This window comes from Fusarium solani (genome assembly GCF_023522795.1).
Source record: "Fusarium solani strain SB1 chromosome Unknown bctg00000011, whole genome shotgun sequence".
NCBI classification, from domain to species: domain Eukaryota; kingdom Fungi; phylum Ascomycota; class Sordariomycetes; order Hypocreales; family Nectriaceae; genus Fusarium; species Fusarium solani.
In genome coordinates, this window is record NW_027072149.1 from 1772947 (window position 1) to 1789058 (window position 16112).

At 50.4% G+C, this 16112-nt stretch overlaps 5 protein-coding genes across 5 annotated transcripts; 2 read left to right on the forward strand and 3 right to left on the reverse strand.

Annotated features, from left to right (window-relative positions):
- Positions 1–944: 944 nt before the first annotated feature.
- On the reverse strand, positions 945–2261 carry MRS44_015666 (uncharacterized protein; the record flags this gene model as incomplete). The annotated part of the gene is made up of 4 exons (XM_046284184.2): positions 945–1449; positions 1510–1877; positions 1933–2037; positions 2091–2261. The coding sequence occupies 4 exons, from the start codon at positions 2259–2261 to the stop codon at positions 945–947; spliced, it is 1149 nt and encodes a 382-aa protein (XP_046130190.1).
- A 1219-nt stretch (positions 2262–3480) lies between these two features.
- On the forward strand, positions 3481–4279 carry MRS44_015667 (uncharacterized protein; the record flags this gene model as incomplete). Its single annotated transcript, XM_065619296.1, has 2 exons — positions 3481–3886; positions 3960–4279. 2 exons carry the CDS (start codon positions 3481–3483, stop codon positions 4277–4279), a joined length of 726 nt encoding a protein of 241 aa, XP_065475368.1.
- A 129-nt stretch (positions 4280–4408) lies between these two features.
- MRS44_015668 (uncharacterized protein) lies at positions 4409–5589 on the forward strand (the record flags this gene model as incomplete). The annotated part of the gene is made up of 3 exons (XM_065619297.1): positions 4409–4431; positions 5291–5406; positions 5462–5589. 3 exons carry the CDS (start codon positions 4409–4411, stop codon positions 5587–5589), a joined length of 267 nt encoding a protein of 88 aa, XP_065475369.1.
- Positions 5590–7726: 2137 nt separating this feature from the next.
- MRS44_015669 (uncharacterized protein) lies at positions 7727–12301 on the reverse strand (the record flags this gene model as incomplete). The annotated part of the gene is made up of 10 exons (XM_065619298.1): positions 7727–7749; positions 7799–7898; positions 7953–8084; positions 8143–9246; positions 9298–9362; positions 9419–9578; positions 9638–9652; positions 9708–11635; positions 11695–11712; positions 11755–12301. 10 exons carry the CDS (start codon positions 12299–12301, stop codon positions 7727–7729), a joined length of 4092 nt encoding a protein of 1363 aa, XP_065475370.1.
- An 834-nt stretch (positions 12302–13135) lies between these two features.
- On the reverse strand, positions 13136–16030 carry MRS44_015670 (uncharacterized protein; the record flags this gene model as incomplete). Its single annotated transcript, XM_065619299.1, has 8 exons — positions 13136–13752; positions 13801–13927; positions 13976–14179; positions 14227–14422; positions 14471–14984; positions 15034–15157; positions 15206–15793; positions 15839–16030. 8 exons carry the CDS (start codon positions 16028–16030, stop codon positions 13136–13138), a joined length of 2562 nt encoding a protein of 853 aa, XP_065475371.1.
- Between the last annotated feature and the right edge of the window lie 82 nt (positions 16031–16112).

The following is a 16112-nucleotide window of genomic DNA, read 5'->3' on the forward strand; positions in this document are numbered from 1 at the left end:
AAAGAAAGGGAACAGGTAAGTAGGCAACAAAAAGCTCCCAGAAAAAAAAGTAATCAAGAATGCACGTTGGATGCAATGTCAACGGTAGACAACCAAGGCATGCAGCCGCAGAAAGTAGAATGCTACCTATAACATCCAGACGCAGTCTTTAACGTAACCGGATCCTGCCCCGATGCGCCCGGTCGCATCTTGGCGCACTTGCTCAAGGGGAATTTTCCAGGTCAGGGGGGGACCCTAGCAAGCCGTGTACCGAGAATAAAGTGACAACCTGAAGATGGAAGGTCAGGACCGTTTTTTGCGAGCATGGGGGGACCGTTGTCATTACTTTCTTTTTCTTGAATTGCACTCCTCGGTTACGGCGGAGGGAACTTTTGCATGGGCGCTGGGGGCGATCTGAATGGACCACGCATGGAAGCTATCATCTGCGCAATTTGGTTGAATAGAACAAGATCGACTGTGAATAAGCTCGCGTAGAGAGGATTCAGCTGTGATCACGGTGAAGAGAGACGCCACGAGGCAGTGCCAGATTTGACTTGTCGTCTCTTGCCACATCACACCAGACGGGACAGGATGTGTTTCATCCTTCTCATCCTGCTTGTCCTTTCTTGTCTTACCTGATGCAATGTACACGCAAGACACTCGCATTTGCTTCATGCCCGCCATGACCACCAACAAAATGGAGTCGCCCCTCAGTGACCCCCTGTCTTTTGCGGGAGAGCATCCCGCAGGTTCGTCTTCACAGTGGAGACCGTTTTAGCCTCCTGCAGAATATACCTTGGCTTCACATGAAAAGAAGACGATTTTAAGGTGACAAAGTCGGGAAATTCAGACCATCCCGCATGTTTAATTGCTTTTTTCTTGTCGTCTACGCATCTATGAAACCCTAAAGCGCCACACTCCTCCCCTCAGGGGAAGAGAAAAGAAAAGAAAATTCGGTGTCTTTTTTAGTCCCGCTCCATTGCTCTCTCATGCATGTTCTCCACGTCCACCTGCCAAGTCTGGTGAATCAGAATCGTCTGGCTCGAGTGACTCGTTCGACTCTGCCCATCCCACGTCGCATCCCCAGCCGCCTTGTTTCTGTGCTTGGGCAGGTCAACCATCTCAAAGACTTGACTTGCTTGCGATTGGGTCGTGGGGGGTTCCTTTGCCGTTCGTGATCGGCTGCCCATAGCGCTGTTCTCGGCTGACTTGTAGCCCGCGTATCCCGCCCGGTTGGTTGGGTAGCCGTTGCTGCTCGACTTACCCTGCCGGCGGAGATCGTCGATCCGGATCTGGCCCGACTCTAGGCTGTCGAGGAAGGGCTTGAAGTTGGGGACGCAGACTGTGAGGATGGCGAGGCATTGGACCAGCTGGATGGTGATGGCGGCTTGCCAGATGGAGAAGGAAAAGTCTGTTGAAGCGATGGCCTTGTTGGTGTAGTAGATCTGGACAGCAATAGCAGGTGTGACACTGAATGTCGATGTCAGTACTCTGGCTCAAGGCACCTGGCAGATGCAGGGTGAGACTTACAGGATGCGGCTGCCAAAGACACTCATCACCAATATCTTCTTGGACAGTGATGTGCGGATCTTCATGACATTCTCGCACATGACCACCACAATAGCAAGATCAGTGATGATGTTGGCAATGGAGTAATAAGTCCAGAAAGCAGTACGGTTAATGCACTTTTCGTCGTCGTCGTACAGCCAGGGAGTAGGAAGGCTGCACTGGAAGAAGCTGACGATGAGGGCAGTGAGACCCCAGAGGCCGACAACAGCCTCGCAGGTGATAAAGATCCATTTTTGGCTCTTTTGACCCATTATGCGGAGACTCATTGTGCCTGAGAGCTTGCAGCAGAAGAGTGAGGCAATCAGCATGGCGTTGATGGCATATTGTGTCTACGGTCGCAAACTTGGTCAGTGGCGCAAGAGAGGTCACGATGGGGGCGTTTACCTTGAAGAATACGTCGACATCGTCAGTGCTCAATGTGTCAAAGTGTTTTCCAAGGCCATGGTCGCATGCGACAAAGACGACAGCAGACTGGGCAACTGAGAGAACCTGGAAAACACAGAGTGAGCCACGAACGCCGAGCCCAAGACTGGTCTACTCACAGTTGCGACAATGGTGAGAATATCATCGACCCTCAGCGCCTTGATCATGTGGATCTTTGTCCCCATGCGCACAAAACACGAGAGAATGGCAACGACCAGAAACATCATGGTCAAAACCTGGACCAGGGGAGACTTGTTGGAGTCGGTAATGACTCTCTGCGTAGAACTCATGTTGGGCGATCCAGCGGCAACAGTAACATGGCGTAAAAAAGGAGAAAACGAAGAAACGAAAAAGAATGACAGCGCCGACACTTGAGAGGGAAAAAAGGCAATTAAGAAAAGGGATCACTGCAGGCGAAACACGGTCACATCTTGGAAAAAGCGGCACAGATTCATGGCCTATAGATTCGTCTTACGGCTTGCATCTCCCACTCGTCATGTGAAGTCCCCCCGGGTCCTCCGACACACTGAATTGGAAGGAAAAGAAAAAGAGCCAAAGTCGAAGCGCGGGATTTCAGCTCTGCTAAGGGTCTTATTGACTCCCTGTAGTGTCCTATTCGGCGTCCCAAGCCCTGTCCTCACAGAATGAAGGCCTCAGCTCATTCTCGACCCCTGCGAGATCTTAAAACAGCCCAGATGGAGTTACCGGAACTGAGTGGCTGGACGGCCCATGTATTGCAACCCGCTTTAGGAAATCTTGTGCTGATCCTGATACAAGGCTTCTCAGGTGTTGGACGTGGTTGGACTCACAGTTATAGTAGCATCCGAGACGTTTGATATCAGAAAAAGCATTTTCGAGAAAGAAAGAAACAAAAAAAGAGGCCATAATCACGCATGGTAGACCAATGATGCCCTGAGGCACAGAATCACGCTGTTCACAGGTCTGACACCCCTGCAAATCTGCAACCCCATCCAAACAGGGATGTCCAGGACCAACAGGTAACTTCCGCAGCGGCACTGTCGGTAGATCGACCCGAACAGTGTCCGTGCAATCACCTTCCATAACAGTTTGAAGGCCCGACTCGCAAGGAGCTGAAGGATCCTTCGCTTCGCAAGATCTCATCAGCAACAGACACCGGGGAAAAAAGGCGAGTTGACAGTCACAATTCGTCACAGTGATAAGGGTGAATGAAGTTTCTCCTGCATATCTAGGAGCATTATCCCGTGCGGTGTGGCGCCGCATCACCCTGATCACATCCCTGCCGTTCGGTGGCGTCCGGCATCGTCACTAGCGAACGGAGAAATTGGCGCAAACGGACGACCTTGTTGGGGCTCTGTGATGAATGTGGTGGTGGTGTGGTTTCCAGGTTCTCGGTTTTGGTGGGTGTGTTCTCGAGCCATCTGTGCCTCACCTCATATCAGCGCTGCAACCCTCTCTTCGCCCCAAAATCGCCACCTTTGATGCTGTGTTGGGCATTTTTGTTTGTGAAAAGAAGTAGAATTATCGGTCATGACCTTCAAGCTGCTTGAAGTCGATCTTGCCAGCGACTTTGATCAAGTCATTGAGTGCCAATGGGCCTCCTACGAGAAGCCCTATCAACCCTTCTTCCGACTCTTCTGCCCTCTTCTCGGTGACGGACCTTCTGCCAGGGAAGAGTCACTCAAGGAATCGACTGCTCGTCAGCTGGTATGGCACGACACTGATTCAACAAGCTACTGGGGCAAGGTTGTGGATGACGACGGCACCATTGTTGGTGCTTGTCTTTGGAAGATATGCCCGACCAACCCGTTTGAAGACTATAACGCCCATGAAGATGCCGACTGGCACCCTGAAGGGGAGAGGAGAGAGTATGTCAGCAGATGCCTAGAGCAGTTTGACCTACCGAGAAGTAAGATGGGAGCGCGACCACAAGTTTGTAAGTTATACTGGCTATCGATCTGCACCTTTGCTAACCCTAGAAGACCTCAACATCCTCTATACGCATCCAGACTATCGCCGTCAAGGCGTCGCCGACATGATCCTCAACTGGGGCAAGAAAAAGGCCGACAAGATGGGCGTCGAGATGTGGCTCGACGCGACCGAGCTTGGCGTGCCCGTTTATAAAAAGCATGGCTTCACGGTCGTCAACGTCAACCGGCTGCAGCCTACCAAGGCAGAACCCGGCGAGGAGTGGATGGAGATTGAGAAGGAGCTACAGCCCATGACCTTTTGGCAGATGTGGAGGCCTGCTGGTGGTGATTATGTGGAAGGGAAATCTATAAAGCCGTGGGAGACTGACTGCTGGCAGAGTGATAGCACTGAGGAGTAGGGAGTGGTGCAGAGCCAAGTACACAGTGAAGCATAGCGTCCAATTACAATCTATTTCTCTCCAATAAAGTATTGTGAGCACTAGAATCAGGCTTTGGCTCGTCTTCATCGCACCTAGTTTCCAGAAAATATGGACACAGCCGCTGTTGTAGGGTAAGTCAAGCGTGAGGGTATACCCATGTCACTGCCATGTGAATGAGGGTCAACTCCATACCGAGGGTGCATGTGATAGAATTCCATAATTAAAGCGATCAAATGCATGTAAAATTCTGATTTCAAACGTTACACTCTGATCCCCTGGCCTAGAAGTTGTCTTAGTGGGAAAGCTGGGATTGTGAGACAGACAGGCGTGCATTGCTGCAAGACACGTCTAGGTGTCGAAAGGTAACGTTGACAATTGCGTTCGTGGCTAAGATCAGCAGCGATCGACCATCATAATTTTTAATCGACTTGGCACGTCCAGCCATCTTGCACAGATTTCCCCCTTCTTTTTCAAGCCATGGCCTCGACAAGGAGCGCAAAGAGGGCTGAGCTGTCGACTCCCTCAACCAGCGATGACCTTTGGTAGAGAGAATAGGAGGTTTGGAGGCAATATTCATGGACAACCAATTTTACAGACACTTTGTTGTTGGGGGTTGTTAGAGATCAAGACTGATGAGTTGCCAACCTATAAGGCGCTCAATGGAATAAAAAAACGATCTTTTGGAACAATTGGGCTAGATGAAGTCAACTTCCAGAATATTCATACCAGGCCAACGGTCATAACTTCCTGGACCAATGGAGATGCGATACTAGACATGGGAACGATGCGAGTCGATGGTGGTAGAAGTGCTGCCATTGATAGCCGCAAGACGATATATGGGGAATTGATTCCTGAGTCTATCAAGAGTCCTGACCTTGCGAGATCCCACAATATGTTGCTTTCCTCATATGTTCCTTGCGGCTATGGTCTCACCTGACTTGTTCTAGAGAAGCCGTCATACTTTCACTGCCCTGGCTAACTGTCCTACAGAACCGAGACGAAGACAAGGACTGACCCTTGGTCACCTCCTGAGCGCGATGATAGACGTGTCATAGGCAGCAAGTGTGAATTGCGCCAAAAGCGTGCCCAGCTACCTACTGAATGCCGTAAGCCTCATCTCTTAAATGTCTGTTTCTAATGTGACCTGACTCACCACCATAGCTTGCCTCCTCACCGCGACTAAGGGACAAGAGCCTGTACAGACGGCCACGGGTACAGTCGCGAAGCCCGCCGTTACCATGACCATCTTCAACATCAGCTTCAGAGTCGCGAGGCCACTTGGATCATGACACCTACTCCGTGTGCTTTTTACGTGAAAATCTTTTTCGGGCTTGAAGGGGGTCTGATGGGTCCGGCGATCCTCGTACGTGAATAGAGGAATGACTTGATCGTTGCAGCAGGCTGTGTAAAGACCGGGAACATGGTTGAGGCTGTTCTGTTGTTATTCACAACTGTGTGTGAAGCTATAGATGGCCAGAAGCTTCTACAAGCCCAGTTGGCTCTCATATCCATTGAGAGACTGGCCCACATGAACTTAAGCTCAGGTGGTTGATAGTCCTCGCTACTTCAAGCATGTTCGTCCACTAGCAAGTCGGCGTAGGCCATTTGGGCGGGTGATTCGTATGGACAACACCTTGGTAAGCTGAATCACCGAGAAAGCCACGCATAACAGCAAGGACACTGATTTCCAACTCCTGGACTATACCATCACTTCAAATGAATTCATAGTTCCATATACCCTTCCGAATGAACTGCGAAGCAAGGCTGTACCACAGTCCCAGGTCCAAGTCATCCCTAATTTCCAACCACACACTATATCTACTCCACAGCAGTAACTCCGGCCGTGATGTACTTTCCATTACAACTATAAATAAGACCTCCCGAGGACTTCCCCAGTGCTCAAGTCGCCACTCGCCTCACCTTTCAACAGTCAAAAGCAACCAAGACAACTGAAAACAATTAGGAAGCCATACTACGCCACGATGTGCAAAAAGACTTACGATGGTTACAGGTGCAACCGATGTCAGGTTGTCTATCGGTGGGATCAATCCCATGAGTTGTGCGAAGAGGTGCTCTCACGGACTCGGGTTTTTCGCTCGTGTACTAGGTGGCAACCTACCATCTCATCTACGCACTATGGCTTGTGCAAGAGATGTCAACGCGAAGAGGAGGAAAAGGGGATGCCCGCTGAGGAGGGAATATTCTATATGGATGATCTGTAATGGTAAAGGAGGGAAAGCAAGGACCTTGAGTGCTGAATTTAAGCCAGCCGCAAAGTAAATCATGGTGTTGCACAATTAGTAGACCATGAACATGGGCTGAAGTTCCAACATATACCCAGGGCGAAAAGGTTAAACCAAGAAGTCTCCCCAGCTGTGTCACCGTCGATTAGAAAGTTTATTTAGCGTGACATAGGCCGACACAAATGTCAGAATGTAAACCATTAGTGATTCAGGTTGAGGTTTCAACTCTTCTACAAACATTGAATACCCTCCATGGTATAATCCCGTCTTCTACGACAATTACTCATTCAACTAATGGAGCCCTAGTTCATTACCACCACGTAAACAACAGCCGTGACTACTTTTCATCTCAACTATAAGTAGACCTCCTCCAGCACAACTCAACCACTCCTTTAGCGCCCAAATCTCCTAAAACCTCCACACCCAAGATTTCTAAGTGTCCCAAATCAACTAACGAAAAAAAGACAAGCATTGCCGAGATGTGCACAGAAACAGTCACCCAATACACTTGCAAACAGTGTGACTATCCCCACAAGAAAACAACAGACCACGACGTGTGCGCTAAGGTGCGCCAAGCAAAGGGCAAATTCAAAGTGATGGGCTCATGTGGGAAGATAGACTATGTACAGAAGAGCAACAAGAGCGAGATGTGTCCGCTATGCCGACTAGCCAAGGAGCAGAAGGACAAGGGAGGGTCTTGAGTTTCAAGGAGGCAACCGCAAAGCAAACCATGATTCTCTGAAGGCCGGTGGGATAATGTCTAATTGATCAGAGCAGGCTCCAGTAGACTGGTCAATTACGAAGACCACGTTGCTACCTGTAAAGGAAGGTGACGGTAGCCTCAGGTAGAACAACACAAGCGATACAGAGATTGAAGTCACATACAAGGATGGGTTCCGACAATATCATCCCTGGTTTAATCCTCCTATAATAACCCCCCCTCTTGTCTCCTTTTTTTCTTCATGTCAAACTGGGTTTTTTTCATGTCCCCTAGAACGCGCATCCTTCATTTCTTCCAAAAAGCGGTTGTGTTTCCGTTTCAGCGCCACCACAAGTTGAGGTATATATCCCAACCTGATATTGTTATGGACATATCTGAACGCGGCCTTTACGCTGTCCAAATGGAAAGCCAAGGTCACTGCGGGAACACAAACAACCACCGACACGGTAACTACGTGATCAGTTAGTCTCCGTTGGTGTCGAGTGCTTTAAGAGTCACCATAGCTGTATCGGTGCTCAAGGGAAAACTACTTACAGAGAATTTCGAGCACAAATGACAGCGACAGCTTTTCATTTGACCAAGGGAACTCTGATACCTCAAGAGCTAGAAATGAGGCCATGAAAGAGAGCGGTAGCTGGGAAGCACTTAGTGGCCATACTCCATTGCCGCCAGACGGGATTTAACTTACAAACACTATTGTCGCAACGGTAAACCACATGATCGTATTTCCCTGCTTGCCGGTCTGGACGGTGAGCTTTCGAGCCAGCTGCTCCTGCAAAAGGGTCGCTTGCTTGTTCTTCAGGTCGAGTAGTTGTTGGATCTGTTTGTCGGTAACACATTAGTCCGGCACACATGGGTATGGGAACGGGGGTAAAGACCGCTGTAGCTGCTCGCTCTGCATATTCTTCTAGTCTCTGCACGGTTTCGATATTTCGGTTGACTGCCATGAGCATGTGTGACTGGGATGCTCGTTCTTTGGCATCAAATGCGGGTGAGCCCGAGCTCGAAAGGGATGGCGTTGAGTCAGAAAAATCCGGAAATAGATGCGGATGCCGATGGACTGGATCGATCTCGTCTCTGATCGCTTGGTCCATGACCTCAAGGACCTCCTTCTGAACATGAAACAGGGAGGACATGATACTGAGCTCCTCCCTAATATCCTTGATCTGGCGAAGATCCTCAATGTCGTTCTCGATGTCGATCATCTTTTTCAGAGCCTCTGGATCGCGTTCCTGTGGCGTTTTGACTCCAGTGGTCTCCTTCGACCTGATGTTTTGCTGAAAATCCTTAAACCGCTCCGTCTCTCGGTCGGTCTGAAGAATGATACTATTAGTATGATGGCTGCTTGGTAAGAATACGGTGCTCACAATCTCTCCTATTGAGGTGTTGTAGATCTCCAGAAACTGGATTGGTGGTTTGCGGTCGCTCGTGGCATCAAGGTAGATCCTGGAGCACTCGCTAGCAATCACCTCTGCCAGTTCCCCATGTGTTCTGACCGCCAACTCTCGAGCCCTCTCAATGATGTTGGCTATCAGCACAGTCATGTTCTTGGACGTTGACGAAGTCATTCTGTTGCACCTCTGTGGGAACGCGGTGATGACGGTGGGAGGCGATCGCCCAATTTCTGGGAGCACCCACATCCACAGTTGATCAACCATGGTCAGAACCGGCCTGAAATCTTCTTCCGAAGGCTTTTGCTTTCTGAAGTGCCGAAGGACTGTCTGGTCTCTGTCTCGCTCGTCAGTGTTTGGCAACGTGTGGTAGTAAAATTGGTCGAGAGTCCTGCGAACGTGCAGTGGACTTTTCTGGTCCAAATACATCCAGTAAAGCTTCTCGGTTCCGTTGAGACCTGGCTTTTTGATCATTTCTTTTGCATCCTGCGCTTTCATTGTCTCTGGAGCTTTGCGAAAGCCATACTTCTTCCTCAGAATCTTCTTCAACTTCTGGATTTCATCCTCCAAATCCCAGTGTAGATAGGGCATCTATTCTCATGCATCAGAGGACATAGGGTGGAAGAACCACATGTGACTTACGAATAATACAACCCCTTTGGAATGAGGTTTCGATCGTAATGAGTCCGCCTTGGCTCTTGATTTCGCTAGGACATCCTGTTAGCACGAAGGATCATGACTTGCAACAAAATTTCCGACGCACAAAGGGCAAATGAATGGCAGGCTGGGCGCATGAATCGGGCATGGTAAGTCTTGTCCCAAGACGTGTGCTGTTGTCCGGACCAGAGTTTCGGCTTCAGGACGATGTTTCGTTTCCATTTCTCCTCTTCTCCGGCTGATTCGAAGTGTCTTGCCATGAGAGCCTTGCAGGAAGAAGTTAGCTTGCTTTTATTTACGACAGCTGGTTAAATCAGATGCATACCTCGACCCACGCCATCTGCAGTAGGTGTCAGTTTGGCCCAGTGCGGTATTCAAGGTCAGAAGAGACTCACGTTGTTGGCAGGAAGATGCAGCCACCGGCACGAGTCATCGTCGCTCAAATGTTTGGGCAAGCCTTGTCGCAGTACCGTATCGACTGGAAGCATTGCGAATACCATGTCGCTCTCCTCTGTTTTGGGGATTTTTACCACCGTCACCGAGAACTGGCTGTCTACCGCCACAGCCTCCTCCAAGGGCCCCGTCCGCAGCGACTCGGATGAGATCAAAGTCTGCAGCACAGCATCAAGCGCTGCCGGCTCAGGTTTCGACTCATCAACGGTCGAGGCCGAGCCTGTTGTAACATCTCGTTCAAGGCTCTGCTTCATGTGAATTAAGTGTTCAACTATTGTGCCGTTGCCACCGTCTCCCATAAATGTGATCGTCGGGTCAGCGCCGTGTGTAAGCAAGATGTCGACGACATTCTTGTGTCCGTTGTATGCCGCATGAAATAGCGGCGTCCACGACTTGGTGTCCAGGGAGTTGACCTCGATTGTTTGAACTTTTCCTTTGGTGGTCTTCGCTGTGGATCGAATTGCCGCGTCCTGAGCAGGTCGGGACTCCTTGCCAATGACTGACTCTGGCATAGCTTTGATGTCATCCCTGGTTGCAGTTGAAGCCGGCGCTTCCTTGTCCACTCTGTAGGCGAGCAAGTGTTTGACGACTAAGAGGTGCCCCTCGCCAGCAGCCCAGGAGAGAGGTGTCCTGCGGCTGTTGTCGGGGTGGTCAGGATCGGCACCCTCCTTCAACAGCAAGCTGACGCATTCTTTACTGCCGTTTGCTGCCGCCCAGGACAGAGGTGTCCTCTTGGATATGTCCTTGGAATCATTTTGGGCCCCCTTCTCCAGCAAGAGTGCAACGCCTCCGGCTTGACCGCTTCCCGAAGCCCAAGACAGAGGTGTCCTGCGGTTGTTGTCGGCGCGGTCTGGAATGGCATCCCGTTCCAACAGCAAGCTCACACATTCTTTTCCGCCATCTGCTGCAGCCCAGGATAGTGGGGTACGTCCGTTTTTGTCTCTCAGGTTGAAGTCAAGGTCCTTTTTGCACAACTTCTCCATCTCAGTCTTGTTGCCGTGCTCTGATGCAAGAGACAACACATTCCTCTGATGTCCATCCTGCGCGTTGAGATATTTACCAGACCTAAGAATGAAGTCAAGGATATCTTGGCTGTCGACCTCGCAAGCATAACGCAAACCCATTTCTATTGCACGTGCCCGCGGTATAGGCTCGGTGTCTGCAATACCCGGCCCTGTTGGCTCTTCAATACACACTTTGAGCATCTCGATGCTGCTCATTGCTGCATGAAGAACAGGGGTTCGTCCATGGTGGTCAGATGAGTAGAGGTTGGCACCAGCCTGGATCAAAAGCTTTGCTGCGTTGATATTCCCATCCCTGGTGACCCAAGCGAGGGCAGATCGTCCAGACTCAGAGTCCACCTTTTCGAGATCCGGTTCATGCTTGAGAAGGCTCTTCATAATCTCAGAATGCCCCCAGACAGCTGCAAAAATCAAGGCCGTGTATTCGTTCCAACCGGTTGCGATGGCGTTCACTTCCACATCGTCGCGAGTGCATAGATACTGCACAACATCTTCACGGCCGTACTCTACTGCAAACATAAGTGGTGTTTGCTTGTAGGTGCCATCTCGCAAGTTTAAATCTGCTCCTTTATCCAAGAGAAACTTGACAGTCGGTAGGGAACCAGAGATAGACGCCAGAATGAGTGGGCTTCTGTCCGTCCCGTCAAGAGCGTTGACCTTACTGCCATCTTCGACCAAGCGCCTCGCTGCATCCAAGAGGCCAAAGTTTGCTGCGTGGTGAAGGGCAGTAAGGCCTGCACTGTCCTGAGCTGCCAGATACTGGCTCCTGTTCGGAAGGGCTTTCCAGCTGTCATCAATGCCGCTCGCTGCCACGGCAAAGGCAGCAGCAACCATCATCTCGGGATCATCTGATTTAGAAGCTAGTTGTTGGTATCAATGACGTATCCAAGAGGAGTCACTTACTCACCATTAGAGCGAATAAGATCTGGGTTTGTCTTGAGGAGAATTTACATTGCGGCTACATGACCTTTTGAAGCGGCATGATATAGGGCGGTTCGGCCCTCTTCATCTTTGAGAGATGGGTTCGCGTTAGCATTCAGCAGGAGTGTGCTAGCTTCCTCATGCCCATGGGAGACCGCAAACATCAGGGGAGTCAGCCCCTCTTCGTCTCGTGAATCTATTTCGATGTTCGGGGTAGAGAGAAGACGCTGAATAACATCTTCCGCACCACACATGGCGGCATAAGACAGAGCTGACCGCCCATACCCGTCGCGATGCAGTATGTCTTCCGGCTTGGTGGTTGAGTTGAGGAGAAGCCTGGCGATCTCATTGTGCTCACTGCTGCAGGCCCAGTACAATGGTAGTAGGCCGCCACCATCCGCGATATCGATCTTGGCGTGTTTTCCAAGAAGAATTTTGACCACTTCTAAGTGGCCATTCTCGGATGCCCATGATAACGCAGTTTGGCCGTACAGCCCATCCCGCAGATTCAGGTCGACCTCTCCAAGGAGCTGCTCCTTCAATTGCTCAACATCACCATTCTTGGCGAGTTGGATAATCGAATGGGGACCCATGGCCAAAGATGCCTCGTAGAAACCCCGTTGAAAACTTTGTGTAGGATACAATTGTCGGCAAGTCTGGATTACAATAGAATTGCAGGAAGGACGACAAGAGAGAAGTAGAGGGGGGACAGACTCTCAGCAAGCGATGCCCTATCATATATCAAAATCACATTCTCTGACTGCCCAGAGCTGAAAATACGCCACCCCAGGGATGCTGCAGCGGAGGACCCGAGTCAACCAACGGAGTTGAGCGAGACCAACAACGAGATTGGGGGCCACAATTGCGGAGTGGTATCACTGCATAACTATCAAAGTATATAAGATACTGTTGTAATAAACAGAATGACAAGGGGACATAACAAGAGAGACCTACAGACCTGGGGCCACGATGAGGTTCATGATTGTTCATGGTCAGCAATACTGATCAGGCTGCGCTCTCTGAGTGACCATTGGTTGAGTTTTAAGCGACTCGAACGCCTGTCACATTGTCAGCAGTGCATACTGCACTTTGGTGGAGAGAATAATCAGGCTGTGGTCTCTGAGATATCATTGGACGTCTTTAAATCCCTACTAGAGTCTTCTACCGATGGCCTCCTATCTCATTCATCCACGTTTCCGTGTCCTTATCTCGGAGACACTGAAATCCGAGAAAGGGCCCAGGCACATTCATTCGACCTCGGTGTCAGTTTGGCTTAGAGCGGCAGGAGGTTAGCTCTCGAAGCGGGAAGACATTTCAGCGTGTTGCAGTTTCATTTCCGAACTTTTTGGTATTCAGGCTCGTTATTGAAACTATCCAATCACTCCCAACAGCTATAGAGCACTTCAAATCTCAAGCCCGAAAGCTATCTATCCCGCAAAAGTCCCCGGTTGTGGCCCGAAGAACTCACCCTCGGGCACCTTGAGTCGAGTGCAAGCGTCAACCTCACAACCACTGTCCGCACTGTTTCCAATCCAGTTGATATCCGCACCGTGATAGCTCACTGCAAAGAAGATCACAAGAGCCGCGAGCGCAATTCCTGTCTGCCAAGCAGCTGAGAGCACATAGTTGTACTTGGACCAAAACGTAAGATACCTCTTGCGGATGACGACCCAGGACAACCAGCCTGGAATGACTGCGGGCCACATGTATGCCAAGTTGTAAGGCGACCAAACGTGACCACCGCTGAAGATGACGACGGGGTGGATCTTGGTAAGCCAGTGCTTCTTGGGGAGTTTGCGAGTGGCGTAGTAGTAGATGATGGGGAAAGCCAGGCCGACGGGGAAAGCAGCGAGCAGAGCAGTATACTGAGCTCCTGATCCAAACACTCTGCGGGGTGCGAGGGAACCAAAAAGGACGGCAGCAGTAAAGTAGCTCTCGACGCCTGGGCAGCTGAACTTGTCCTTTTGGTTACTCTCGCAAATGTCAGGGATGCTGGTGATCTGAAAGTTCATGACACCGGTACAGACAAAGGCGGATACGATAGCTATCGAAGAGGTTAAATTATGAGCTACAGTGTAGATCAGTTACTCACTCGCAACGGTCTGGCACCAGAATGTCTGTCGCTGGGGAATCTTGAGATAGTGGCCAAGCTTGAGATCATTGGCAAAGTCCAGGGCGTGAGCGACAGTCACATAGCCGAAGCCTTTGAAAAAGTTCATCTAAACAGAGTCAGTCCTGTTGTTGTATTGACGCCTGGGATAGCCTACCGCCAAGGCATTGCCTGGTTGCCACGCTCCTCCAATGAACTCGGCAAGCACATTGTACTCGACTTCGATGCCAGTGGTCGCAAAGATGATACCAGTGGGGATGGTGAAGAGAATGGCAAGTGCTATTCCAAAGAAGACTGTTCCCACACTTGTGTTTGTAGGCCAAGCTGCCACAGCGATGATACCGAGGACAATTCCAACGACCTATGAAACCTGTTAGCTGGATCCAGAAACACAAAATAGAAACTCACGTTCAGAATCAAGTACCACCACTCTGGAACCTCGGTATAACTCTCCATGAGCCTCGTGTGAATATCCTTAAAGTCATCGACCCTCCCGCTTTTCTTCATGCTCCCCAACAGAGACTTGAAGCCCATCTTGATGTCGTTCCAGTGATACAGAGCCGCATAAGAAATAACAGCACTGTAGACAGCAAAGAAATAAATACTACGCCAAGTCAGTTCAAAGTTCCTCAAAAGCATCAGAAGAACTAACTAATAGGTGATTGAAGAGGCGGCGATGTAGACTTGGCTGTAAGCCTGATACTTGCTCTCGTCCAACAGTCCGTTCTCATCGAGGATCGACGAAACGTTGTACTTGGCTCCAGTGTGGTCAAACATGGTGTTCGTGTTGATGGGCAGATATCCTGTGTTGAATGTGTTTGTCCAGTACATTCCCGCAATGGTGATTCCACCCAGGACACAGCCGATAAACATGTTGAAGGTGACGTGAAACGGGACTAGCAAGGGGTCGACGTTATAAGTAGCGACGTTCCAGTCAAAGGTAGGGAACGGGTTGAGGCCGAGACCCTTCTTGACGCCAGTGATCGCCGCGAGAGTGAAGTTGTCGGGTGCGATCCATGCCAGCCAATTGAACAGCGAGAGAGCAGAGGCGATGTGCTCAGGGAACCAGAACCAGACAAACATAGCGCCGAATGACATGAGGAAGAACTTGTACCGGGTCATGCTGTAATTCCTGTTGAAGGGGCCTCGCGCTACTGTGTTACTCTCTGTGGATAGTCAATAGCTGTAGTCCAGAGATAATGAGGTGCCCCGTACCATTATGAAGACTCTGGTTGAGTGCAACGGTGGCCAGCGAACGAGGCCAGATGCAAAACGATGGATAAACCAAGAATCGCCGAGCAAGTCCCGCGAGTCCGAAACCGAGCAAGTTCATCGACAGCTATAATGGTCAGCAGGTAACTCGAGGTAGGCCAAGAACGGAACCAACCGAGAGGCAGACTTGGAATCCAAAGTCTGCTGCAAAGGGCATGTCAAAGTACTTCTTCAACCAAGTCGTGAAGATGATGTATCGTGAGTGAGGCAAGCTTGATGCGACATTGGCCATAATCGAGATCAGCATGTGTTCCTTCTGGTTAAAACGGCCTGGGTTCAACATGTGTGTCGAGCCAAACAAGGTAAACTGCCCGGTGGGCACCCACTTCTCCCAGGCCTTCCCCAGAGGATACGAAAGAAGCTGGATAACCGGGGCTTGAAGCCTGATGGATGGCTGTCGAACCGAGAAGAGCTGGTTGACGAAGCTCTGCACGACGACAAAGAATAGGCCAATAATCCAGGCCCGTATCGTGCCAGCGGGTGCTGATGGGTCGTCCTTGTTACTGACGACAGCGCGAACTTCGGCGTAGGGCGAGTTCATGGTCAGGAGGGCAACCTCAGTCTTGATGTCTGTGATAAGGTCATGGTGCTTTTCGGGGTTCTCAAAGAGATCTTCCTTCTGAACAAATGCTTGAAGGCGAATGATGGAGTCCGTGTTGAAGTTGGGATCATGTTCGTGAAAGTAAAGCAACGTCTCGGCGCGCTGCTTAGGTTAGATCTGAGATCTCGACGTGACAAAACAACTCACCCTCTTCGCTTCGTCGAGATCAATCGTCCGTCCATACTCCTCAGCCTCAAGAAATTCCTCAGCAGTAGCTCCCAGCAAGTTTGCTCGATCAGTAACAGACCCGCTCGTCGACGGCCGATTTGAAGAATCATCCTGTCTCTCCGTCAACACCGCAGCATCGCCCGAGGCGGGCTTTTCCGTGACAGCAGCCATCTTTTGACGCAGATTTTTTGATGCTGGGAGAACGCCCCTCCTCGAGCTGCGTGTGTCTGGCTATATAAACAACGCGCCACCC